Source organism: Delphinus delphis, chromosome 19, assembly GCF_949987515.2.
Source record: "Delphinus delphis chromosome 19, mDelDel1.2, whole genome shotgun sequence".
NCBI classification, from domain to species: domain Eukaryota; kingdom Metazoa; phylum Chordata; class Mammalia; order Artiodactyla; family Delphinidae; genus Delphinus; species Delphinus delphis.
This window is the reverse complement of record NC_082701.1, coordinates 21727404-21753960: the sequence shown is the minus strand read 5'-3', so window position 1 is coordinate 21753960 and position 26557 is coordinate 21727404. Positions and strand designations below refer to the sequence as shown.

The 26557-nt window shown below is 53.7% G+C and overlaps 2 protein-coding genes and 2 non-coding genes across 4 annotated transcripts in view; all 4 read right to left on the bottom strand.

Annotated features, from left to right (window-relative positions):
* PLXDC1 (plexin domain containing 1) overlaps window positions 1–12792 on the bottom strand; it is a 62708-nt gene extending 49916 nt beyond the window's left edge. Inside the window, exons 1-2 of the mRNA XM_059998464.1 lie at window positions 12717–12792; window positions 3640–3821 (exon numbers count right to left, since the gene is read on the bottom strand). Coding sequence (XP_059854447.1) covers window positions 3640–3821; window positions 12717–12792 — 258 coding nt within the window. The remainder of the gene's footprint in view (window positions 1–3639; window positions 3822–12716) is intronic.
* Window positions 12793–14839: 2047 nt separating this feature from the next.
* Window positions 14840–14911, bottom strand: TRNAC-GCA (transfer RNA cysteine (anticodon GCA)). The gene has a single exon. It is a non-coding gene; the product is annotated as a tRNA-Cys (tRNA).
* A 650-nt stretch (window positions 14912–15561) lies between these two features.
* On the bottom strand, window positions 15562–15633 carry TRNAC-GCA (transfer RNA cysteine (anticodon GCA)). Its single transcript has one exon. It is a non-coding gene; the product is annotated as a tRNA-Cys (tRNA).
* A 1447-nt stretch (window positions 15634–17080) lies between these two features.
* ARL5C (ARF like GTPase 5C) lies at window positions 17081–22642 on the bottom strand. Its single transcript, XM_059997156.1, is given in 7 exon segments — window positions 17081–17129; window positions 19120–19154; window positions 19156–19278; window positions 19804–19887; window positions 20602–20749; window positions 21917–21977; window positions 22597–22642. Coding segments are annotated over 7 exon segments (546 nt in total).
* Between the last annotated feature and the right edge of the window lie 3915 nt (window positions 22643–26557).

Below are 26557 nucleotides of genomic sequence, written 5' to 3'. Positions count from 1 at the left end.
AGGTATATGTATAACTGAATCCTTATGTTGTACACCTAAAACTAACACAACATTGTAAATCAACTATACTCCAATAAAATTTTTTTTAATAAAAACATTTAAAAAGCGGCACCTACAGACTCAGTCATCAAGAGAATATTTTAATGCCATATATTTTAAAATCAAATTAGTTAAACTGATGCAGAAAAATCCATGATGAACAAAAGATCAACATTTTAAATAAAGACAGGATCAGTAATGGGGCCAAGCCATGTCTGAGGACGAGGTAAAAGGAAAGATAAGTCACAGAAATGATGCAGAAAGAGAGAGAGTTCAGAGAGTGTATGACCTTGCTCCCTCCGCACCAGGCTGCAGGCTGGCCCTGGTCCGTCTCCCACCCGCACTGGTACAGCCCCTGTCCGGCACCCCTCCTGCAGAGGCATCACAGCTCTTGCTGCTTTGGGGACCCACCCTCCCTGCCAGCTCAGGCTCACGTGTAGAGGTCTTAGCTGCTCCCTGCTGCAGCTTTTCCTAACGTCTTCTCTTCCTTCACCCTGCCCACACCTGGCCCTCCCGTGTATACTGTCCCTGCATTAAATGGAAAGAAAGAAAGAGAGAGAGAGAGAGAGAGAGAGAGAGAGAGAGAGAGAGGGAGGGAGGGAGGGAGGGAGGGAGGGAGGAAGGAAGGAAGGAAGAAGGAAGAAAAGAAGGAAGGAAGGAAGGGAGGAAGGGAGGGAAGAAGAAAAGAAATGATGCAGGAAAAAATATTAAAATTCTAAAAATATCCTTAGAGAGAGAAGCTATTACATCCGTGACACAAGAACAATGGGAGACTGTTTTTAAGAAATGATCAGAAAAGAATAAACAGCTCTTGGAAATGAAAACTATGAAAGTAGAAAAAAAATCGGTAACGTTAAGAAAATAAGGTTGAGAATATCTCCCAGAAAGTGGATCAACAACAACAATTACAAGCAAACTAACAAATAGACAACAAAAAATGCAAAGGGATAGAAACAGAAGAGAGAAGGAAGTCTGGGGATCAATCCCCGAGATGGACATCTAATTGAGGGGTGTGGTAGAAACAGGAGAGTACGTAGAGAAAAGATGATCAAAGCAATAAAACAAGAAGACCTTCCAGAACTGGCGAATGTAAGTCTCTGGGTTGAAACAGTCCATCAAGGGTCCAGTGCAGTGAGAGAGAAAGAGCCCAAACAGGCACTTTCAGAATGCTGGGGTTAAGGGAACACCCCTGAAAGCTTCCAGAGGCGGAGAAAGCAGGCATCTACAGAGATCCGGCGTAAGCGCATCAGACCTCTCAACGGTGACATCAGAAGCCAGAAGACCATGTGAGATGCCTGCAAACTTGGGAAGGAAGATTATTTTTAATATAGAATTCTATATTCAGCCAAACCATCAATCAAGTGTGAGGATACAATAAAGGCATTTTCAGATGTGCAAGTTCTCCTCTTCTGTAACCTTTCTCAGAAAGCTAAACAAACAAGGGAATGAAGTGGGAAAGAAAAGACACAGGGTCAAGAGAACAGGGTGCCCAGCAAGGAGAGAGATAAGGGAGTTCCAGGATGAAGGAGAGGGAGGTCCCGGGATGGCTGTGGGCAGGTAGGTGAGCACCCGGCCAGGTTGGAGAAGGATGACGACGGCTGAGAGGTTTCCAAAAAAAAACCCAAAAAACAAAAACTGACAGGTTTGGCCACACCAAAAATTATATTTAAGGCCAATGGATGTTTAAGAATATATAGCAGTGGACTTCCCTGGTGGCTCAGTGGTTAAGAATCCGCCTGCCAATGCAGGGGACACAGGTTTGAGCCCTGGTCCAGGAAGATCCCACATGGCGCAGAGCATCTAAGCCTGTGCGCCACAACTACTGAGCCTGCGCTCTAGAGCCCACGAGCCACAGCTACTAAACCTGCGTGCCACAACTACTGAAGCTCGCATGCCTCGAGTCTGTGCTTCGCAACAAGAGAAGCCACTGCAATGAGAAGCCCGCGCACCACAACGAAGGGTAGCCCCCGCTTGCCGCAACTAGATAAAGCCCGCGCACAGCAACGGAGACCCAGTGCAGCCAAGAATTAATTAATTAAGAAAAAAAAAGAATATATAGCCATGGTAAGTACAAAAAACTAAGAAAGTAGGTGGGGATTGGGGGCAAGAAAGGCAAAAATGATGCAAGAAAGTAAACAGTGATATTACCCTGATTGGATTAGTGGTGAACAATATTTACCTGATTACAATAAAAAGCAGAGCATATGGATTTAACAGTTGTATTGAGAGCGTTAAACCCCGCTTGGGGGAGTAGATAAAAGGCATATAAAAGGCACTCTTCATCTACACAACAGGCAACCAACAGATAATGTCTAAATGGATTTATCGACAGGTAGCAGTGTAAGCAAATTACTTAGAAATATGGAGATGACCTCCAGGAGAAGGTGCCCAAAGTGACACCTTCTGAGAGAGGGGTGGGCAGGTCCGGAGGAGAGGGGCGGACTGATGTGTTTTGTTTTCTGATTTTAGCACTATTTGGCCTTTTTTTTTTTTTTTTTTTTTTTTTTTGCTGTACGCGGGCCTCTCACCGTTGTGGCCTCTCCCATTGCGGAGCACGGGCTCCAGACGCGCGGGCCCAGCCACTCCGCAGCACGTGGGATCTTCCCGGACCGGGGCACGAACCCGTGTCCCCTGCATCGGCAGGCGGACTCTCAACCGCTGCGCCACCAGGGAAGCCCTATTTGGCCTTTTTGACTGCATGCGCTTCTTGCATTTAAAAAATTAGTTCCTAACATAAAATAAAGAAATGCCAAGAAGCCCATCCTCTTGTTGTTTCTCTTTTCATAGTTTTTCTGCATCCTGAGAATCCATCCTCTTCACCGGCAGCCGTGCGCGCCTCCACACACAGCCATGGGCACATTCACACTCACACGGTCACACACACTCATCTCAGACACAGCAGCTCACGGTGACAGACACACAGGCAAATGTACATAATACACAATAACCCTCAGACATACACATGATTACAGATTCTCCCACAGACACAGAGGCCCCCATGAGCCTCCCAGGTAGCCAGCTGGGGAGCAGGGCCGGCTCTACAAGGGGCCAATTCCTCCCTGCATTGCCACCCCCAGAACTGCCCCAGGCAGAGGAGGTTTTCTCCTGCAGCATCACCCTAACTGCTTCCTCCACTCGGAGCGCCCTCCCCGGAGGCTGAGCAACCAGAGCCTCTGTACCATGAACCCTCTGGAGCCACATGGTCTGTAGATGGTGCAGAAATGAGGTCGGGGTGGGGCCAGAGCTGGCAGCCGGCTGTGGCTAATAATGCCACCTTCATTCAGCTTCTAGTGGAGGCCCTAAGAAGCGGAAGAGTCCAGTGTCAGGAACCCTGCGGACATGCTGTGCATCCTTGAGCAAGTCACTTCACCTCTCTGGGTCCACAAGGAGGTAGGCAAGCCTATGAAGCTCTGAGAGGCCAAGATCTTATGACCCAGGCTTGACCCCGCTTCCATCCCCTCTCCCGGGAGCCCTGTCTCCACACCGACGTCCAGGGCCAACCCCAAAGGATACACTTGTGTGTCTGACAAGTGTACATGGGGCACCTGGGGGCCCCCCCACTGCCAATTCCCTCCCGCTTCATGTCCCTCCAGCACTTACCACCACCCTGGTCCCGTTATCCGGCAGTGTGTCAATGGCCAGGGTGCCCCCACCCAGGTCCTGGCTCAGCTGAGTCCTGTCCGGCTCCGACACCTGGCCAGGGATCTCTCGGGCTCTCCGATTCCAGCCCTGCACGGTGGTCCCCTGGACGGCCCCTCCAGAGCCTCGGCCTGCATCCTGACCTGGGAGAACGGGACAGAAAGTTGAGTCCTGACAGTCAGCGTGAAGGCCCTGGAGGGGAACCAGCCTGCTTACTCTGCAGAAGCCCTGATTCCCATGCCGTCATTGACTCTGGGGACACTGACATTCAGGGCAGGAGATACCCAGCATGCACTGAGCTCCACCCACACACTTTGCACAGGAAACACTTTAGCCCTCACTCCAGCCCTCCACCGTAGGTATGATGCTCTCCATTTTGCAGACAGGAATCAGCAGCTCACAGAGGTTAAAGAAGGTCATACAGCAGGTAGGGATGGAGATAAGTTTCCCTTATCTGCCCCCAAAGGGATGATTATTCTCAACTTCACTGGAATCATCTGGGGAGTTTTAAAAATTCCTGCTGTCTGAGTTCCACCCCAGAGATTCTGATATAATTGGTCTGTGGTGTGGCCTGTGCGTGTGGATCCTTAAATGACCCCCCGGAGAGCTTTTGAGAAGACCTGGACCTTACACGGCAGACAAGGGTGAGAACAATTGCTCTGGAACATTCCAAACCAGTTCCCTATTTCTCTACCACAAGTGGCACACAATCTCACCTTCCAGGGACTAGAAGCCAGAGAGCAGAGTTCTTTTAGTTCAGGGCTTCTCATCCTTGGTACTACTGACATTTTGGACTGGATAATTCTTTGTTGTGGAGGACTGTCCTATGCATTGCAGGATTTTTTTTTTTTTTTTTTTTTTGCAGGATTTTTTAGCAGCATCCCTGGCCTCTACCCTCTAGATGCCAGTAGCACCTCCTCCCAGGTTGTGACAGTTGAAGATGTCTCCATAGCGGGGACCTCTGTTTAGTCTCATCACTACCTTCAAACACCTTGGGCAAGTCACTTTCCCCATGAAACAAGGAGCTTAGACACCATCAATGATGGCAAATAGATTTCATCTCAAAAGCCATCTCCAATCGATTAGTGACAGCCAGGAGCACTCTAATTGTGAAGAATTCTGAGGTTCCATTTGTGTTTAGCAGGAAAGGTTGTCATGATCAATTAGCAATGTCTGCTGCGGGCACAGGATTGGAGAGTGGCTGCACACAGGCCATCTAGCAGCCGTTCCTCGACTTGATGCTCTCTCCAGTTCCCTCTAGGTCATTAAATTTATTCCAAATGACACAGAAACCATGCTTTTCCATTTCAGAAAGATTTATGCCCCCAAAGATGTGTCTTATACGGTCTCTCCAATTGCCACACCCACTATGGACGTGTATATGGGACACAGACCACCAGACGGGTGGAGGCGGCATTCCCTGTGATCTCCATCAGTTTCAGGCCTGCACTGTGTCAGAGGCCCTTCTCCACCTCGACCTGCCCCACCCCCTCCCCAGAGCTCCTGGATGTAGCCCTCTCTCCTAGAGCACCTGCTGGTGGTCTAACTGTGCCTGTCTCCCTGGTAGCCTTGAGCTCCCACAGGACCCTCCCACCTTCCGTAAATGTGTATCTTCGGTGCCTCGCAAACAGTAGGTGCTCAATCACTGCATAATTGAGGACACTCTACTGGGGGTAACTTGGGAGCCATCAGAACAGAGGCTGAGAAAAGGCTTGCCCAGGACCAGGCCTGGGACCGGGGCCAGGACCCTGCTGTGGGGCTCTGGTTTGTCATTAGACATTTTATCCAATTAAGTCATTCTTGGCTGCTGGTGCCTGCTGGATCCTTGCCGGCCCCCTCTCACTCCCCTGCCCCTAATCGCAACCAGATGCTCTGGAAAAGATGAAGAGAGGGTGGTCTCCAGACCCCTTCCCCAAGATGTCCACTGGCTGAGATGGACCTGAGCCCAGTGCTGGGAAGGCAGCCTGCCTGTGGCCCAGACCCCAAGCCAGGGCTGTCTTGCCGCTCTCGGGTGGGGCCCACAGCTGCCCCTGGTGGCAGAACTACTTGTGCTGGGCTGGTCTGCCCAGCTCCCTGGGTCCTCCTGCAAGCAGCCCTCAGGCCTGGGCAGGAACCAGAACAGGAAAGGAGCATGTGCAGAGCAAGGAGAGGAGCTCAGCTGGCCCAGAAAGGGTTGCTGGGGATCTGCAGGCATCACCGTCCTGCAACCGAGAGAGGAGGGAGCCTGGGTGGTGGGGGCCTGAGGCCTGGGGAGAGGGCAGGGAGAGGGGCCTAGCCAGAGCTGGGGCCAGGGAGGGCACACCTGCCACCACAACCTGTGTGACCTTGGACCCATCAGTTTACCTCTCTAAGCCTCAGTTTCCTCATCACGAACATGGGGATGACAATCATGCCTGTGGCACAGGCCACCGTGAGCATCAAGGAAGAAAAATAAATGAGAAGGTTTTTTAAACAAGGAGGGGCTTCCCTGGTGGCGCAGTGGTTAAGAATCCGCCTGCCAATGCAGCGGACACAGGTTCGAGCCCTGGTCCGGGAAGATCCCACGTGTTGCAGAGCGTGCACCACAACTACTTGAGCCTGCGCTCTAGAGCCCGCGTGCCACAACTACGGAAGCCCACGTGCCTAGAGCTTGTGCTCCGCAATAAGAGAAGCCACCGCACATGGACCACAGGGAAGAATAGCCCCTGCTCACCTCAACCAGAGAAAGCCCGCATGAAGCAAAGAAGACCCAAAGCAGTCAAAAATTAATTAATTAATTAATTAATTTTTTTAAAAAGTTAATGATATAAACAGGGATGCTCAGGGTCAGAGGCAAAGTGTCCAGGAGGGAGACAGGGGCGCGGGACAGAGAGGGAGGTTGCCGAGGAACCTTGCCCTACTCTGTCCTAACCCTGAATCTTGCCCTCCCAACCCCCGACACCCTGCCCCCTCCCAGTTGGCTAGGATGGGACACCACCCCTTCCGCCTGCAGAAGGAGCCCACATGGCTGGTTGCTCACGCGTGTGTGTTGGGGCCCACATGCACACACACACTTGCCTGAAGGCCTGGGCCCTCCTCCTGCAGGCTCACACACATGTTACACACCTATCCAACCCTCAGCCACCCCCTGCCCTGCCTTCTGCCTTGCCCTGGAGAGCTCCCTCTTCCCAGCAAGAAGCTTCCAGAGCATACGCTAGTCATGGATTCATCCATTCCACCACCCATGGCCCTAAGTGGCATACAGTCTAGTGGGATGTCACAATAGTGACAGTAATGATAAAAATGACAGCTGACTTTTAGAGAATGGGTACTCTGTGCCGGTACTATTCCAAGGGCTTTAAACCCACTAACTCATTGAACCCTCACAGTCACCCTCTGAGAGAGGTGCTAGTTTTAGATCTATTTTACAAATTGGGACACCTAGGCACGAGGACATTAAGGAATCTCCCCAGGTCACACAACTAGTCCAGGACAGGAATTGCACTCAGGCACAGAAAAAGTGCAGGCTCTGCTCAGACCACAGAAGGTACAAGAGGTGACCGGCAATGCCAGGCTGCGTCCTAAGGTGCAGGGGCAGCCCCAGGGCAGAATGCACTGGGTGCCATTGGGTCCGAACCTGGCAGCTTCTCTGGCAGACTGTAGCCCCTGGAATGCAGGGGGACGGTCCAGTGGTAGTGCCCCAACCCTCTTCTGGTGCCCCTGCCCTGCTCCAGGGCAAAAAGCAACAGGCTGACTTCACAAGGCCTGGTCACGCAATCCCAGCGCCTGGGCCAAGCCACCTTCATCCCATGCATCACACAAGCTTGCCATTCCAGCCTCATGGCCACCACTCAGTCCTGGCCACCGTCACCTCTTTCCTGGTGGCAACTTCAGCCCCCACCCTTAATGCCCTCGGGCCAGTCTCCCACACGCCTGCCAGGGCATCCTGTCCAGAGGACAGACTTCGTTCCATCTCCCCCATGCTCCCCGCTCGCCATGACCCTTTGGCTGAAAGCCCAGCTCCTCCCCTCAGCACTTGAGCCCCTTCATGACGGGATCCCTGCTGGCTCTCCAGCCTCCCATCTTCCTAAAGCCCTTTGCAGGACGCAGCCCTACTCTCCCTGGCCACGAGGCTTCACACATGCAATTTTCTCATCCTAGATCACTCTGCTCCATAAATAAATCTTTCTCCTAATGAGCTCTTGCTCATCCTTCAAGTCTCATGAGATGTCACTTCTTCCCAGTGCCTCCTCTGACATTTCTGCCCCTCACCCCAAATGCTACATGCACCGTCCCAGCCCTGATCCTGACATATTGCTGCTACCTGTGCCACCACAGGCTCTAGGTGCCTGACATAGAGCAGATGCTCATCAAACACACATGGACGATGGAAGGAAGGAAGGAGGGAGGAAGGGAGGGAGGGAGGGAGGGAGGAAGGAAGGAAGGAAAGGAGGGAGGGAGGGAGGAAGGAAGGAAGGAAAGGAGGGAGGGAGGGAGGGAGGGAGGAAGGAAGGGAGGGAGGGAGGGAGGAAGGGAGGAAGGGAGGGAGGAAGGGAGGAAGGGAGGGAGGGAGGGAGGGAAGGAGGGAGGAAGGGAGGGAGGAAGGGAGGAAGGGAGGAAGGGAGGAAGGAAGGGAGGGAGGAAGGGAGGGAGGAAGGGAGGGAGGGGGAAGGGAGGGAGGGAGGGAGGGAGGGAGGAAAGGAGGGAGGGAGGGAGGAAGGGAGGGAGGAAGGGAGGAAGGGAGGGAGGAAGGGAGGAAGGGAGGGAGGAAGGAAGGAAGGAAGGGAGGGAGGAAGGGAGGGAGGAAGGGAGGAAGGGAGGGAGGGAGGAAGGAAGGAAGGAAGGAAAGGAGGGAGGGAGGGAGGAAGGGAGGAAGGAAGGGAGGGAGGAAGGGAGGGAGGAAGGGAGGGAGGGGGAAGGGAGGGAGGGAGGGAGGGAGGGAGGAAAGGAGGGAGGGAGGGAGGAAGGGGGGGAGGAAGGGAGGAAGGGAGGGAGGAAGGGAGGAAGGGAGGGAGGAAGGAAGGAAGGAAGGGAGGGAGGAAGGGAGGGAGGAAGGGAGGAAGGGAGGGAGGGAGGGGGAAGGGAGGGAGGGAGGGAGGGAGGAAGGAAGGAAGGAAGGAAAGGAGGGAGGGAGGGAGGGAGGGAGGAAGGAAGGGAGGGAGGAAGGGAGGGAGGAAGGGAGGGAGGGGGAAGGGAGGGAGGGAGGGAGGGAGGAAGGAAGGAAGGAAGGAAAGGAGGGAGGGAGGGAGGGAGGAAGAGAGGGAGGGAGGGAGGGAGGGAGGGAGGGAGGAAGGGAGGCATCCTTAAATGTCCTAAGTACCTGCAACCCACAGGGTTGAAAAGACTCTTCCCTCATGGCACAGCCTCACCAGAAACCCTCCCTATAGTATCACAGCAATAAAAGCACAGGTTTGGGGGCTTCCCTGGTGGCACAGTGGTTGGGAGTCCGCCTGCCGATGCAGGGGACACAGGTTCGTGCCCTGGTCCGGGAGGATCCCACATGCCGCGGAGCGGCTGGGCCTGTGAGCCATGGCTGCTGGGCCCGCGCGTCTGGAGCCTGTGCTCCGCAGCGGGAAGTTATAAAAAAAAAGCACAGGTTTGGAATCAGACAAGCTTGAGACTGAACTTTGAATCTATCGCTTATTGACTATGACTCTGGACAAACTGCATAATCTCTCTAAGCCTCAGTTTCCTCCTCTGGAAAATGGAAATGATAAAACCTACATCGGGCGAGTCATTTTGAGTCTTAAATAAAATAACGTGCACTAAGCACCCAGCAGAGTCCTCCTGCCTTTCCTGGGATTCACGTGACGAGCAACTTTCTGAGGGGCCCGGGGAAGGCTCCAGACCCTGAGCTGAAATCCTGTCCCTCAGTTACAAAGTCCCCAACTGCACCCTCTCCCCTCCTGCTGGCAGGCAGAAACCCACTGAGGACCCTGATCTGGGGAGAGAGAGGGAGGCATGAGGAAGGGGCAGGGAGAGATGGCCAGTAGCTCAGAAGAAAAGAGGGGAGGAGAGGAGAAGAGTTTGCCTCTCTGAGTTTCTCTCAAAGGGACAGACTGGGGTCTGTGACCCCCTCTGATTCATTCACTCACTCAGTACATGTTTATTGAGACCCTACTGTGTGCCAGGCACCGTGCTGGGTGCTGGGGCAATAACAGGGGACAGGCAGACACAACCCCCGTGCCCACGAAGATTCTAGTCGGGAAAGACACACACAAGATGAGTAATTCAGCAAACGAGACAACGTGAGGCAGTGAGAAGGGCTGTGAGGGAAACAGAAGGACGAGAGGGCTGGGGATTGTTGCTACTCTGGACAGAGACCTCAGGGTGAGCCTCTCTGAGAGGTGGCCCTTGAGCTGATGGAGACCTGGACAAAGAGAAGCCAGGGGACAGATCCCAGGGGACAGCAGCCTGAGGGTTTTGGGGGATGGCCGCAGGCAGAGTGAGAGCAGGGGTGGAGGTGGGGAGGGGCTGTTCGATGGCCACTGTGAGAAATCTGGATTTCAGTCTCGCTCTGCTTGGAGGTCCCTGGTGAGCAAGGAGGAGGCCGGAAGCAGAGTCAGAGCTTCAAGGGGCCCTAGAGGCAATCTGGTCCAAACCTCATTTTATGGATGGGGAAACCAAGGGTCAGAGAAAGGAGGAAGTTGCCAGGGTCACCAGGGGTCGGTGCTGGCCCTGGTCTCCTGACAGCCAGGAAGTCACGTCCAGCTGCCTTTTCCTTCTCTGTCTGCTGTAGGCACTTCCGGTTTCCCCTGGACCAGACCCTGAATGCCACCACCCCAACGCTCCCCCGTGCACCCCCGTATCTTCCTGTCTGTCCATCTGTCTATCTATCAGCCTCTGCTGGTCTCGCCACCTGACTATATCTTTGGGTCACTCATCTTTCTCCTGCTCCCATTTTAATGATAGACGAAGTTTCAAGGCTCCACTAAACAAGCCAATTCATTAAGTGGGAGGGGAGATCTCAGCTTCCTCCTGAGCCCATCCCCACCGCAGCGCGGAAGGCTTGGAGCCTTGGGGCTGGATGGCAGCACCCCTCAGGTCCAGCTCCCAGCTGCCCTTTCATCATCACCAGGGCTCCACCACCATTCGGAGCAACCCTCCCCCAGAATGTCCCACCCCACATCTCTTCTCCCCAGAAGACATTCCTCTGCCTCCACACAGGGCCCCCCTCAAATCCAGCCTTCCCTTGTGAAAAAAGCACAGCACTGGGAGTAACAGCTGCCCCCGCTGGCTTCTTAGAGCTTCCTTAGGTCTAACCAATCTCTCCTGCTGCAGAGAAAGTCCATTTCTCCTGGCTGAATGTCTGTCAAAGCCGAGGAGACAGGGTGTCCTCTACTGAGAGATGTGATTCAAATCTCTGTCTGCCCCCTCTTTTTGACCTCCCAGGGTATCTACTCTTCCAACCCAACTCTGAAAAGGCAGCCCTCAGCCAGGCCTGGGTCTGGCCCCCATGGCCCAGCACATCCTTGTTTCCTCCCAATGCCCCCTTCCCCAACCCTCTCCATGGTTCTCCCAACTCAGTCAGGTTCAGAGCCGTCTCTCATCCACCCAGTCACATCCTAAGTTCAGAAGATGCCACCAGGTTGGGTTTGCAAAGGACCTCAAAAATTGACCTGTCCAACCCATTCCTTTTTATATTGAGATCTAAAAAATTGTTTTCAATTACCCATACACATCCTAACAAATCTGAAAAGGAAAGACAAACATTAAAAAAGAAAAAAGATCTCTCATAATCCCACCACCAAGAGTTAAAAATTTTGCCCACAGCCTCACTCTATAAGGGAGGAAATAGGCCCAGAGAAGGAAAGAAACTTGCTCGAGGTCACACAGCAAGTGAGATGCTGGGACTAGAAACCAAGTCTCTGGCCACTCTCTGCGTGGTCTCTCTGAAAACTGGTGGCTCTTCACCAGCAGCCTCTTGCCATATCAGCCTCCACTGTCCTCTGCCCACACCCTCCTTCTCAACAGGGACCCAGGCCTGTCTCAGCTACATTCAGGGATCATTAAAGTCAAGCACACTGTCACTGACGCTTTGCCTGATGACAGCACACCCCTGAGACACAGCAGCCCAACTACAGCATCACCCTCGCCAAACCCTCCACCTGCTCCATCCATCTGGGGGACATGCATGCCAATGAGGCATGGAGTACTGTCTTCCCAATTCTCTCTGTCAAGAGGCTTGACTGCAGTTACCCACCTCCCCAACCCCAGAGAAGTTCTATGTACATGAGGAGGAAAGAGGCGAATGTAAAATTACTTGTTGAAAAATGCTTCTCCTTTTATAACAGGAGGGACTCAAGGTAGATCTCAGAAAGGACTTCCACGTAACAGCGATGATTGTAGAGAACTGCTGTGTGGAAGAGGAGTGTGCAAGATAGGACACCCCCACCCCCCAATCTAGAACCAGAGAAGCTAACGGCCAAGGACCACCAGGGCAGAGCAGAGCAGGAGTGACAGGAGGACCCTGGAGGCTGGGGGTGGGGGAGTGGCAAGTTGCTTCTTTCTGGGTCCTGCTCTCCGAGTACCAAACGGAGAGAGGAAGGCGTCAGGCCCGTAGTGCCCTTGTTGGAGGAAAGATGCTGGGTCTCCTCCATCCTCCTGGCTGCTCCCACCCAGCCCCCAGCCTGGGTCAGCTTGGGAGTGGGGGCAGGGAAAAGAAAAAGGAGGCAACACTGGGACAGGAGGCACCCCAGACTCCGCATCTCATCAGAATTCAGCCTCATCCGGTGTGACCAGGGGTCCCTATGTCTCGCCCACTGCCCCCTTTGGGGCCAGAGCCCACTGCCTTATAGATCCCCCTCTACTAGGGTCCCTCCAGTGTCCTTCCAGGAGGGAAGGAGAGCTCGGGGCATCAGTGTCTGACGCTTCCTCCCTCACTCATACACCCTGTGTGTTTAGAAAAGTGGGGTCCCTGTCCACCTGCCACAGTCCACAGGGCGCCCGGCCTCCCGCAGACACGACCCCCCGGCGCCCCAAACATCGCCAGCATGCCGGTACCTGCCCATGCCCACGCCCGCCTACCTGCCCCCCGACCCCCGCCCCGATCCACTTCAGCCAACTCCGGCCAGTCCTACCTGCTCCGGGCTGGGGGCTCAGCCCCCGGGCAGCCTCCCTGAGCACCAGCACGAGGAGCCAGAGCTCGGCCCTCATGGTGGGGGCCAGGCCCGCCCCCGGCCCGCAGCTGCCCCGGCCGGGCTCTGGCGGCGCGGTCCCCCGGGCTGGCAGGCGGAGGGGTGGGCGGCGGAGCGGCGGCGGAGCGCAAGGCCGGCGAGAGCGGCGAGAGCGGCGAGAGCGGCGAGAGCGGCGAGAGCGGCGAGAGCGGCGAGAGCGGCGAGAGCGGCGAGAGCGGCGGAGCGCCAGCGGGCGGCGAGCGAGCAGCGCGGCCTCCCGGAGCCGGGACCGGGGAGGGGGCGGGGCGGGGGGGCGCGGCGCCTCCAGAGCTCGCCCTGAGGCTTCCCCAGCCCTCCCAGCCCTGCCCGAGCGCTCCCCGAGAGCTCCCGCGGCCGCTCCCTAGGCGGGGGGAGGGGGGGCAGCGGACGCAGGAGGGGGACAGGGCGGGGGACCCTCGGGCTGGAAGAACCCCCGAAGAGCACCAGCTACCCCCACACCGCACCTTAGCTCCTGCCTCCCTTCCCCTCCTGACTCCCTGGGGGAAAGCGGTGGAGAAAAGGCTCGAGAGGCCAGACCTCTTCCTCGGACCATGAGCTCCTACCACCCACCCCCCGACCCAGCTCCACCAGGCTTCCCGACTTTCTGGGCTGTTCCACGGAGTTGTGTGGGTTTCTGATGCCCACCCCCACCCCAGAATCTCCCCTTGCAGCAGAGGCCTGAATTCCACGCCCTCCCGTGGCTCCTCTCCACTTTATCCCACCCCCATCCCCCATGGCCAGCAGACAATTGCCTTGTCCCCATTGTCTTGCCCCCCAGCCCAGCAGACATGGAGGTGGAGGGGGCCTGGCTCACCCCTACTTTGAAATAACCTGGACCCCTTCCCACCCCCAGGAGGTAACCGAGGCCACCCTCCTCTCCGGGGACCCCAGGCCTCCTCAGGGCCCGACCCAGTCAATCTTCAAAGCCAGTCCCAGAGCAAGGAAATGTCTCACCCCAACTGCCACCACGTTATAGCAGCCTCTGGGGATAGATTCCCCCCCACCTTTTTTTTCCTACCACAACAGAATAAAATACCTGCAATTTAGGCTATTTAATAGACGGCAGGGAATCAGGTCAGGACACGGAGGTGCCTCTTCCCTCCCCGACCTACTTCGTACGACAGCAAGAAACTCGAGCGCTGGATGGAGGGAGATAGAGGGGCGAGGGGGGCGCCCTGACATATACGGGGCTGGGGTCCTAAAGACTCTCTAATCTTTCAGAATCCCAGTTCCTCCTTCCTCGGGACCCAGGGTCCCAGAAGCGACCTCCTCCAGTCCTAAGGCCTCTATTCAATTACAATGGGACAAGACAAGGCCCATCTGTAAGTTCTTCTTCTTGTCTCATTTAAATTGCTATTTTGCCGACTCTCAGGATCAAAAAGACTGCTGCTTCCAGCTGTAGCTTCTTGCTGCCCTCTAGTGGGCACATGACGAGCCGCAACGCGCCTGTTCTGCGGTTTTCCTCACTTTTCTGGTCCTGGCCTGGAGCTGCCCGCGACCTCCTACTGCAGCCGGGCAGGTTCACAAGTCTTTGCCCCTACCTTCCGAGAGGTCAAAGTGAGAGGTCCCAGGACGAAATTCCAGCTCCGGCACTGATTTCTTTGTACATTCCCCCGTCCGGGATGCCCCGCGGTCTGTTTTAAAAGGTCTCTTAATAAGAACTCAGGCTGAAACAGCAACTTGGAAATAATTAGAAGCAAACGACCTGTAATTTTTTTTAAATGTAAGCTTCTAGAACTTGAGTGTACATCAGAATCACCTGGAGGGCTTATTAAAACATAGATTTCTGGGGCCACCCCCAAGCTCAATAGAGATAGGGACGAGAATCCGCATTTCTAACACGTTCCCAGGTGGTGGTGCTGTTCTCGGTACCACATTTCGAGAGGCACTGCTCTAGAATTCCTGTATTTCGTACTCTCGCCGCTCCTCATCTGCCCAAAATAGAGGTGGCGGAGGAAATGTCAACACAAAATTGTGGAAGGAAAAAAAAAGCTGTAAAGAAAATAGTTGCTAGAGAATCGGAGTCCGGTGCCTTTAAAAAGGTGCTGAGGGGGCACCCGGATTTGAACCGGGGACCTCTTGATCTGCAGTCAAATGCTCTACCACTGAGCTATACCCCCTCTTGTGGCAACACTAGGCAGATGACTTGTTAGTGCTTCTCTAGCGCAGGCGCTGTGCTGGACGCAAGAACAGAGGTGAGGTCCAAGAGATGGAGAGAAAATGAATCTCAAGAGATTACTCATCTGGGTGCAGGGTTTGTTTCCTGAAGCTCTGAACTAAAGAATTCTAATGATGTAAGAAACTTGCAGTTTGAGAATGTGGGAGGGGAAGTCCCTAGAGATTCCACACTTCAGGGGCCTTCCTTTGGGCCTGGGTGCCCCTTTCCTGTCCTGCTAGAGTTCCCTTAGCGTTTCTCTTAGCGCCCACTTCTCCATCCTACACGCTCTCGTAGACTCCTCTCGGCCTTCCTTCCCTAGCCCGAGCCCGGCCCTTAGAGACTCAGCTTCTCTTGTTCCCAACAGCAATTGGGGTCCCCGGGCAGGGCCACCTGCGGGTGCTCCCGCTTCCACCCTACCATTACGAGAGTGGGCCTTTGTACAATCCACCGGCAGACTGAGGACACGATCTGGCAGGGCCAGGGACTCCACTCCACCCACGCCCGACTGCAAAACGGGTCAGCAGTGCTGGAGGATCCTTCCCCTCGCGTTTGTAAGTAAACTTCAACGTGTGCATTGCAAGACCAAGAAAACGCGAAAAGTCTTGCACAGAGAGGGGGCACCCGGATTTGAACCGGGGACCTCTTGATCTGCAGTCAAATGCTCTGCCACTGAGCTATACCCCCATCCTCCTGCTACCCTCCAGTGAGAATGAATTTCCGTGCAATACGGGGATGATATTACCTTTGAACTATTGTGTTTCTCTTTGAAAATAATCTAGTGAAAGGAAAATAGAATCTGAACGGCGATGTTTAGAATTCCTGAGTTCTTTCTCCACAATCACGCCTTATGTAAACCACAAGGTTAAAAAAATCCTGAGCCCTCTATATCTGTGTCCAGCCTCTCACAGAGATGTCACTACCTGACTTGGGAAGGGAAGAGACCCCACTGATCTCAGGACCATCCCAGGTCTTCTGGGATAATAGCACTGCTCCCTGTACACAGATGGGTAGCCTGGGTTTCCATCCTGTTTCCAGCTCTGCTTTGATAGGACCCCTAGGCTTTTCCAACCCCGAAGGGCCCCTCCTCCCCTCCTCCATGAGTTAGCATCAAACCACTCTTTCCCCTAGGCCCAGGCAGAGCCCAGAGCTCTAAGTCCTGGCAAGTGCGGTATCAGTCACCTGGCAGAGGGCTGCACAGCCCAGGACCAAAGAGCCAGTCCCCTAGCCAGACAGACCCTTGAGGCAGCCCCCCTCCACTTCCAAGGTGGATTTCCCCTGCCTGAGAGCTTTGTATGAAAGCCAAAAGCCAGTCTGAGGCACAAGCAGAAGAAGAAATAAGAGGTGAGCAGTTTTCAATGACATTTATTACACCTTCATAAAATTCCTACTACAGTGTGAAAAAAATCACTACAAAAAGACAAGAAAAGCAAATGCTCTAGGAATCTGAGATATTTGGGAGGAGTAGGATTCACACAGGAAGGACACTGGGAGTGAAGGTGTGGCTTAAAGCTCAAAAGCTGTGGTCGGAGGGAAGGGGAGGGTGAGGGAGGAGTAGAAGTCCCTGCAGTGTGAGGGACTGTCCCTGGCCAGAAGGTCCTGTCCTCTGCCCTCTCCCCTCCCAGCCTTTGGTTCTGCCCTCCTTCCCCTGAGCCGACCCCTTCACCTTTCTGGAATCTCCTCTGATCAAAGGGTAGGGGACAAAGATGGCTAAGGGGCCAGAAAGCTGGAGTAGGGGGTGAGGAGCTTAGGGTTAGGGTTCTAGGAAATAAAGAAAAATTCCAGGGTTTCTTACTCTGTCCTCCATTTTTCCTACAGAGAGGTTGAGGGCTGAGGGGAGGGGGTTCCACTTCCGAATCCCCCAGCACATCCAACAGCTTCCCTGGTGTCTCCAAGAAGGATACCTGCTCCCATGGAGTGAAGGGCAGCTTTTACTGTTGTCCTGTCTGCAGCAGTTCAGGGTGCTCAGTCTAGCTCCTCAGTGCGGCTTGGGTGGATAGTGGCAATCTCACTGCCCATAGCTGTCCCTGGTCCCATCGGAGAATCGCAGAAAAATAACAAATAGTCACTTGGGTTTTCCACCCACATCGTCCATGCAAAACCCTCAAAGATTCTGGTTGGCCTCAGGCTGATGTCAGTTGACAGTGGCCCAGGACTGCATGCACTGAAGCCCGGCAGGCAGCCTGCAGGGACAGAGGAACAGGGCAAGGGTCGACATATCCCATGAGGATGATGGCCTTCCCAGCCCCCAGCCCCTGCTGACTGATGGAACGACCAAATTTGTGTGCAGTTAACAAATATAAACGGACTGTGTACCTACCACGTATCAGGTACTGTGCTAGGGGTTACTGGTGAAAAAACAGACGTGCCCTCTAGGGCTTACAGTCTAGCAGAGGAGATAGATATTAAACAAATGATCAAACAATTCTGTAACTACGTGCTGTGATAAAGGTTAGAAAGGAGATGTACAGAGGCCTCCGGATGTCTGGGAGTCAGGGAGGGCTTCTTTGAGGAAGAGGCCTGGAGACCCACCTTAGCAATGTCTTTGCGCAAGGCTCCAGTGCCCTCTTCCCACCCGCTCCATCACTGGGTCAGTACCAGGGTGGCCTCAAAGGCCTGGGAAGAGGCTCCATAAGCAAGTTCTTCCATTATACTGTGAGCAACCCCAGAGAAGGAGTAGAGTCTTGGTCATGTCTGTATCACTTGGCACAGTGCCTGGCACATGGGGGTTACTTAGGAAATGCCGATTGAATTGAACCAACTGTGGTTTGGGGGAGGGGGTCCTCCTGACCCAGGAGTTGGCAAGGACACTGCCAGAAATGTGTGGTTCCTTGGGCTGGCCTGCCTAAAGTCTCCCCTTCTTCAACTGGGCATCCATGTCCCCAGCCTGCTGTGACTCCACTTGAGAGGGAAGAGGAAGGGGAATTCTCCAGGCCTGATTCGAGGTCCTTTCTGTAGGACCATGACCTAGCTCTCACACATCCTTCAGGTGTTTAAGCAGCTACCTTCTCAGCAGCCCCTCCCTGGACACCTTATCTAAAACTGCAACATTCCCCACAACAGACATCCAGCTTCCCTTTCCTATGGGTTTTTCCCCTTTACACTTATCACTTTTTAACTTACTGTATATTTTTCTTATTTTTATTGTTTATTGTCTGTTTCCCAACCCCCCACCCCACCCCCACTGGAAAATAAGCTCCACAAGGGCAGGGATTTTTGTCTGTTTTGTTCACTGTTTTGTTCACACTCAGGTGCCTAGAACAGTGCTTGGCACAAAGTACAGTCATTTCTCCATATCCATGGGGGATTGGTTCCAGGATCCTCGCAGACACCCAAATTCTCGGATACTCAAGTCCCTTATATAAAGTGGCATATATTTGCATATAACCTAGGCATATCCTCCTATATACTATAAATCAACTCTAGATTACTTATAATACCTAATATAATGTAAATGCTATGTAAATAGTCATAAATACAATATAAATGCTACGTAAATCATTGCTGGAACACGGCAAATTCAAATTTTGCTTTTTGGAATTTTCTGGCATTTTCTTTTTCGAATATTTTCAATCTGCAGTTGGTTGAATCTGAGGATGTGGAACCCATGGATATGGAGGATGGACTGTAGGTGCCCAATGAATGTTAAATGAATGATATCATTTATTCTCTATAGGAACTCTGGGAGGGAACAGGTATAATCACCCTCCTCTTTACAGACAAGGAAACTCAAGGCCAAAAGGACTCAGAGATTCCTGCCTGGAAGGCTTGTCCCCCAGGTCTTCCCATGGCTGTCTCTTCATTCAGGTCTCAGCTCAGAAGTCACCTCCTAGGAGAGATGGTCCCTGACGACCAGAGCTAAAGCAAACCCATCCCTGTTATTCAATTTCACTTTCTTCAAGCACTTCTCAGTACCTAACATGTTTGTGTTCAGGTGGAGTGTCACCTCTCTCCCCACTAGAACAAACCCCTAGAGAGCAGGGACCCTGTCCTGTCTTGCTCACTGCTTACCCACAGCATCTTAACCATGGGTAGATGCTCAGCTGTCTTGACCCAGGAGCTAACTGTGAGCCAGATTCTGACAAGAGAGAGACAGGAGAAGGTTCTGATGGTCAGTCGTCAGCACCACTGGTTAGGCCAAGCCCTGGAGGTCCAGGTGGGACAGCCATTAACCTTTCCCCGGTGAGGGCAGAGCAGCCCTGTGTGTGCCATGTGCCACGGGTGGTCTTTCATGGCACTAAGGGTGAGGAATTGGGAGATCTCCACGGTGGTCATGGAGTCCTTCACGTCCTGCTTATTGGCAAAGATCAGGATGGAAGCATCTCACAGAGCCTGTGGACAGAGCTCTGTGGACCCAGCCCCAGTCAGCCTGCCAGGATCCAGCCCCCCTTCCCATGGCCCCATGAGTCCTCCCTACCTCCCCTGCTTTCCCAGGTGGGGTGGGGATGGAGGTCCTGCCCAACACTAACAACCACATCCAGTGACACCGACAGCTCCTGGAATGCCTTTCAGCCAGCTCATAGTATCCTTACAATGATCTCGGGAGGTAGGAATTTGATGATCCTCTCCGTTTATACTTGGGGAAATTGAGGATTAGAGAGGTGAAGTAACTTGTCTGGGGTCCCACGATGCGTGAGAAGTGGGGTCAGAACCTGAACTTGCAACTCTGGCTTCTGTGATCAGTTGTGCTGAGGGTGTTATTGCCCTTCATCTGGGATAATCTCGCCCCGCGCAAGCTGCTGGGATGGAGGTTCTCAGAGACTGGGGCATTAGGAATAATGCTCAGAGAGGCTAAGTGAGTAGACTGAGGTCACAGAGCTAGTACACCAGGTCCTCTCCCAACTGCAGGGGTCTTACCTCATGGGCCAGCATCTTACACAGCTCCGACAGAGTGGTCAGCAGTCGATCCCGGGCCGTGCTGTCAATCACAAGGATGATGAACTGACCAGCAAAGGCGAGTTGTGAGTGATGGGCTTTCCCTTCAATGAACGTGTCTCCTTGCTCACTGCACTCTGCCCTGATGTGAGTCCCACAGAAAACAAACTGTGCATTCTCAAGACCTCACTCACTGCCCTAGTCCCATTTGAGTTCCCTTTTCTATCCAGACCCAGGGTGGACTGAGCACAACTTCTGATTGTGTGCCAGAGGTTATGCCAAGCACTGGGCCTTCATGACTCCATTTAGGCCTCATCACAACCCCGTGGAACTGGAACTGTTACTATGCCCATTTACAAACTACGAGACTGAGGGTCAGGGAGGTGATGTATCTTGCCCTTGGCCACACAGCCTATGAGTAGCAGTACTGGAGCTTGAAATCAGCTCTCACTCCAGGAATGAAACCACTGGATTCTGCTGCTGCCGGAATGAGAAAATAAGGCCCCCAGGGACAAAGGGCCTGCCCCATCCAAGGCATCAAACAGACAGCTGCCAGCAAGCAGACAAAGCTGCCAGGAAGTATTAAAGAATTTTAACGGGCTTTGCACTGCGTTAAGTATTTGACACATCTGAATTAGCTCTTGTTTTATTATTTAATTTTCACAACCCAGGGAGGTCATTATTATGGTCTCCATCTCACAATGGGACAATCAAGGCCCAGAGAGGTTAAGTGACTGGCTAATATCACACAGCTCCTCCAAGCCCAGGCACCCTCCTCACCTCAGCACTGGAGGAGTATGTGTTCCAAGCGGAGCGCAGAGCCTCCTCTCCTCCTATGTCCCCCATGAAGAAGTGGGTCTTTTGCAAAACAATCTTCTCCACGTTGCTACGGATGGTGGGACATGTAGGGACCACCTCATTCTTCAGGCTGGGGAGGGAGGAGAGGGTACCAAGTGCTCAGCCCAGTCCTCTCCCAGCTCTGGTCCCCCACCTGAAGTCAGGCTGAATCTAACTTAGAACAATTCAGCCCAGGTTGACGGAGCCTCTGCTGGGCATGAGGGAATGCAGACAGGAGTGAGACCAAGTCCTGCCTGGCTTGGACCCCAGAGAGGGGAGATTTATGAGAGCAGTCTCCCCAAACTTTAATATGCAGCTGAATCACCTGGGAGTCTTGCTAAAGTGCAGATTGTGATCCAGTGGGTCTGGGCTACGGCCCAGCATTTTGCATTTCTAACAAGCTTCCAGATGATGCCAACACTGCCAGTCTGTGGACCACACTTTGAGCAGCCAGGGATCGGAAAAAGGAGACAGACATAAGTGAGGGCCATCAGAAAGGGGCTTTGTTTAAAGTGACTTAGAAAACACACACGTTTTTATACGTAGGGAATGCCTCTGGAAAATATGGGAAGTGAAACTGGGAGTTAGGGATGAGAGGGAAACTTACTTTTCACTATATATGCTTGTATTGTTTGAATTTCTCTTTTCTTCTAATTAAAAAAAAAATATATATATATATATATATATATATATATATATATTACTTTTTCAGGGGAAAATTTTCCTAAGTAAATAGGTTCCAAACAGGAGAGATGCCATCCAGAGTAAATATCGGGAAAAGCTCCGATGGATAATTACTCAGCACGTGTCCCAGACTCTGCTAGACCAGGAGCTACAGAGACCAGGCAGACCCAAAGCTGGCCCTACCTTCTGGGTTTGAAGAAGGGGGAGAAAATGAAGACACAAGACTGGGGTGCAGGAGTTAGAAGGAGAGACCTGACGCTAGGGGGAGCGAAGAGCATGCAGACCATCGGGCAGGTTCGGACAGCTTCAAGCCCGCAACCGGGTTTGGCAGGGGTAGGGCGTAGACGGAGGGAAGCAGTGGGGTTGCTCATACCGAGCAGGATTCAAAGGCCTGGCCGAGAAGTCATTGAACTGAGCGGCCACTTTACCAGGAAGGTCACACCAGGTTCCGCCAGTCAATCCTCCTGGCTACAGGGGAACCCGAGGACGCTGGGAAGGGCTCCGGTGATTGGTCCAAATGCTTGTCAGTCTGGTGGGAAGGCCCAGCCCCGCCCCCCATCCGAGAGTCGCTTACAACTGGTAGGGAATGGAGGTCTTTCCTGCATTGTCCAGTCCCACGATGATAACCCTGTGTTCTGGACGCATCCGGGGGAAGGGCAGGGTCAGGGCCAAACCCGATGACCAAGGGATTGTGTGCTCCACCAGGTCTCCCAGGAAGGAGACAAGTGTTCCCAGCAGGCTGGGGGGCCTGTCCCCACCTTACTACTTCTGCTCCCCCGCCCCCTTCCCCCACAAAAAACAACAGGGCGGGTTTCTTTCCCACCGGGCCGAGACACCTGCGCCACTCCTGAACAGTGGAAATGGGAGCTGAGCCCCACATTCCCTGCTCCACATTTCCAGAAAAGCGATTGTGCCAAAGGTCGGGGGCGCTCAGGGCTTGCCAAGAGAAGGGGTCTGAGGAAAGAGCCGAGCGAGCGTGAAGTCACAATCGCAGGAAACCGGCGACAGCGTTGAGCCGGAGGAAGGAGGCTCGCCCAACCCTGCGCCCCTGGGCGCACCGAAGCGCGCGACCACCGAGGAGTGGGCGGGGAGGGGGCAGGGGAGACTGCGGAGCAGGCGGGGAGGCCCCACTCAGGACCCTCCGAGCCCGAGGTCCCCCATCACATCCGCCCAGACGACCCCAGATCGGGGGGATGGGGGGACAGGTGGGAGCCGGATCAAAGCGGTCGCTCGGATGCCCTGTGCTCCCCTTACCCTGTTTCCCGCAGATGCTCATCAACTTGCCGATCAGTTGTCCCATGGCACGTCCCGGGTCAGACAGGGATAGGACTCGGGGGCCTTCGGGTGCCCGGGTGGGGGTCCCGGCGCTTGGAGCCCCGCCCCCTCCCACACACCTCCGGAGGGCCGGGCAAGCTTTACCTACGGGGTTGCGGACGCCCCGGGAGTCCGTCCCCTAAGGGGCTTGGGAATCCCCTGGGACGGTGGCCCCTCGAGGGCGCTATGAACCTCACAGTGACAATGAGCTACGTGTCCAGAGCCCTGGAGGTGTAAGGAAAATGGGGTCCAGACTTCACATCCTCCCCCTCGCCCTGAGAAAAGCCCGGAGTTCTCTGCATGGACTACTCCCCACTGCAAATCAAAGAGACCTAGCGCAGGGGCCCACATCGGATGCCAGCTCTCCCTTCTCCGAGTGCCATGTCTGAGGCACTAGACAAACAAAACCCTAGGCCACCCGCCTTCTGTACTTACTAGCTGTGTGAAGCAGGCAGAGCCCACCCATCCTCTCTGAGCTGGGAGAACATTCCAACCCTCTACAGGCCTCTAGTTGTTTCACCGGTGTGGGTCCTGTAGGCCTACTCAGAGTGAGTTCCCTTGGGGAAGGGCAAGGTGTCCCCTCCTTTTGCAGGCCCCTTGGTGATGAGCATCTTCTAGGAGTACAGCAGTGCTGCTTCCGTGGTTCACTGACAAAACTACTGCTCCAGCACAGCTTTCTGATTCCCAAGGGTGGGCATCTGAAGACAGTGACGGAGCAAAAAGAGAGATCTCTCAGCCGGAGACCCTGCAAAGGGGGCCAGGATACTAAGACCCAGCCAGGCAGAGCCTGGGCCAAGAGAGAGCCAGGCTGGAAGAGGGAGAGGAAAGGGGAGCTGCTTGTGGCTGTTTGTGAATTTCCTTCTTCGCTTAAACTGGGAAAAACCAGAAGACAAAAGGAGACATGGGGAAAAGGCAAACCGAACTCAGGCTGAGGGGGTGGTTAAGAGAGACCAGTCACCACACAGGAGACTCGACTCCTAGCCCACTGCCACTGCCCTCTTACATCCCATGAGTGCGCCCCTTCCCCAAGGGAACGACACTTTAACTGGTCTCCCTGCCTCCCCTTTACTCAGCATCCTCCGCACATCCCTACTAACCTTCCTAAAGCACAGCTCAGAGTCTGCTACGCCACAGCTCATAAACCTTCGATGGCTCCCACTGGAGTCAGGTCAGTCTCCTCACCTGACATTGAAGAGCCACCATGAGCAACCCCCACCTGCGTCTGCAGGTTATTCCCCCCCCCATGCTCTGCGTCCATGGTCCTTGCCCACACAGGCCCAGCTATGATTTTGCTTCTCTATTTCCTCCACCTGAATGTCCTTCACCACCTCAGAAAGGTGGGTTCCTCTGTCCCTTTAGGTGCCTGCCATAAAAGCCACCTACTTCCCAAGCCCTGGCCTGGTTCTCCAACTAAATGGGACTTCTTTCTACCCTGAGATGATAACTGGCACGTCTGCTTTCTCCAGGCAACTGTGAGTCCTAGGGAATTCCCTGGCAGTCCGGCGGTTAGGGATCCGCACTCTCACTGCCAAGGGCCTGGGTTGGATCCCTGGTGGGGGAACTAAAATCCCATGAGGTGTGGCCAAAAACACCAAAAACTGTGAGTCTTAGAGGGCGGGGTCATGTCATGCTCATCTGTGTACCCCACCCCCACTGCCTGCCCGAGCCAGCGCCTGGCATACAGTGAGGATGTGTTGTTATTGGATTGAAGGGCCGTAAGTTAAGTTACAGCCTGAGAAATGGTCTTTGGAGTATTAAAAAAAGGAATATGAGCATAAGTTGAAGAGGATTGAGGAAGGCTGGGAAGTTTGTGGAGAGAAGAGGGAACAGCTCACTAAATACAGAAATTTCATCCCACCCATGGTGGTGCCCAGAGTTACAAGGAAGGAGAACTGACTACCAGAGCCCATCTGGGCTGATTCCGTTTCAGCCCTCGTTAAAAAGGAGCTGGGGCTGCATCTGGGTGGAGTAGGATAGGGGCGCAGAGGGTGATAGGGGAAGCAGCAATGTTTAAAGCATTTTTACCATCTGTTTCCTGGAGGGGAGGCGGGAAGGAACCTCTTAGTGCACCCTGACCCCACCATCAATAGCAGAATTGAAAGTGACGTTCTGCTCGCTGGAGCACATTCAGTAAACAGACAAGAGCTGCCTCTGCTGTGAGGCCCAGAGCCTGGATCCTAGGGGGTACTCATTCATTTACTCATTCATTTGACAAGCGTGAGTCAGGAATTAGGAACATGCCAAGCAGACAAAACAGACTGTGTCCGGGAGCTTGCCATCTAGTTCGGGAGACAAATACACGCACCAAAACCCAAAAAACAACCCTGAGAGACAGTAGGCTGGAAGGCCTGATTTAGAAGGGAGCTGAGGCACACGTCTCTGAGGATGTGATTACCGGGGCTAAGACAAGATTTTTGTCAAGGGTACTGGGCTGGAAACCACACTGCTTTCCACCCTGCTCCCAGGCCCTGGTGGCCTCACCTCAGCTCACTTTTACAATGGTGGAAACCTTCAGTCTCTCCGACCTCAGCTCACTCTAGTGTAGAACCTACTCAAAAGACAGAAGCAGCTGGTCAGGGAGGGAGATAGGAGGGGTCCCCAGCATCTCCGTTCCTGAGTCCCTGAGGTGGCTGCGGTCAGAGCACCAGCCTCTCTGGGCCTAGTCCCAGCCGACTTCACGGTTGTGGAAATCCTCACCAGTTGACAACCACCAACGTGCTTATTGTGTGCTGGTTGAGGGCTTCTGGTTACCAGGAGACAAGAGTCTCTCTCTTCAGGGACTTCCCTGGTGGTCCAGCGGCAAGACTCTGCACTCCCAATGCAGGGGGCCCGGGTTCGATCCCTGGTCAGGGAACTAGATCCCACATGCCACCACTGAAGATCCCACATGCCACAGCTAAGACCCAGCGCAGCCAAATAAATAAGTAAATAAATAAATATTAAAAAATAAGTCTCTCCTCATCTCTCAATATCTCTAAGCCACCTAGAAATGCCTCTGCTGGCAAGTTCTGGGCAAATGTAATTTCAGGCAGAAGGCACGTGGAGAGAAGACAGAAACATACTCAGACACCTGCCTCCTCTTCCCCTGCACCCCTTCCCTTGCAGAAGCTAGGGCATCCTGGGTCAGGAGAATTAGCACGAGACTTGGGGGTCACGGACACCACAGAACTTGAAATCCGGTCTCAGTTCCTGTCCTTGCTTGATGGCTGTGTTACTATGGACAGACTGCTTAACCTCGCTGAGCTTTATCTGTAAACTGAAGCTAATGAGCTCTGCCTTTGATTTTAAAGTACCAGGGTCCACTGCAGATGGAGTTCCTCTGTGCAGCCCCAGACCAAGCCTGTTTTCTGCTCTTCTCCTCTTGGACGTTCTCCCACATGCACCTTAAACCCACCTTGTCCAAAGCTAAGTATCATTTCTGCCTCTGACCTGTTTTTTCACCTGCTTCCTCTATGTCTGGGAAGACCCTCACCCACAGTCACCCCAGATGCCTCCTTTTTTCTCACTAGCTGCCTCCAATCACTCTCCAAGAGCTCTCAATCGTAACTGCTAGATGTCTCTGGCAGCCACCGCCTCCTTCCCCATTCCACTGAAAACCCTCCTCATTTTTCACCTGGAGCATTGCAGCTGTTTCCAAGCTAGCCCCCCCCCCCCCTCCGATCTATGCTCCAAACTGCAACCGAGACAATCTGACCATCACTGCTTACAGTCCTTCAGTTTCTGCACACCAGCCTGAGGACAAAGCCCAAACTCCCTAATGTGACTCAAGGCCCCTGTGACTTACTCCCGATGACCCCTCTCTTACCACCACCTTGAGAGCACACTTTGCTAGCCAAGTGCCAAGAACGTGTCATGCGTGTCACCTATTTCCTCTGCCTTGAACCCTTCCCCTCCTTCTCTG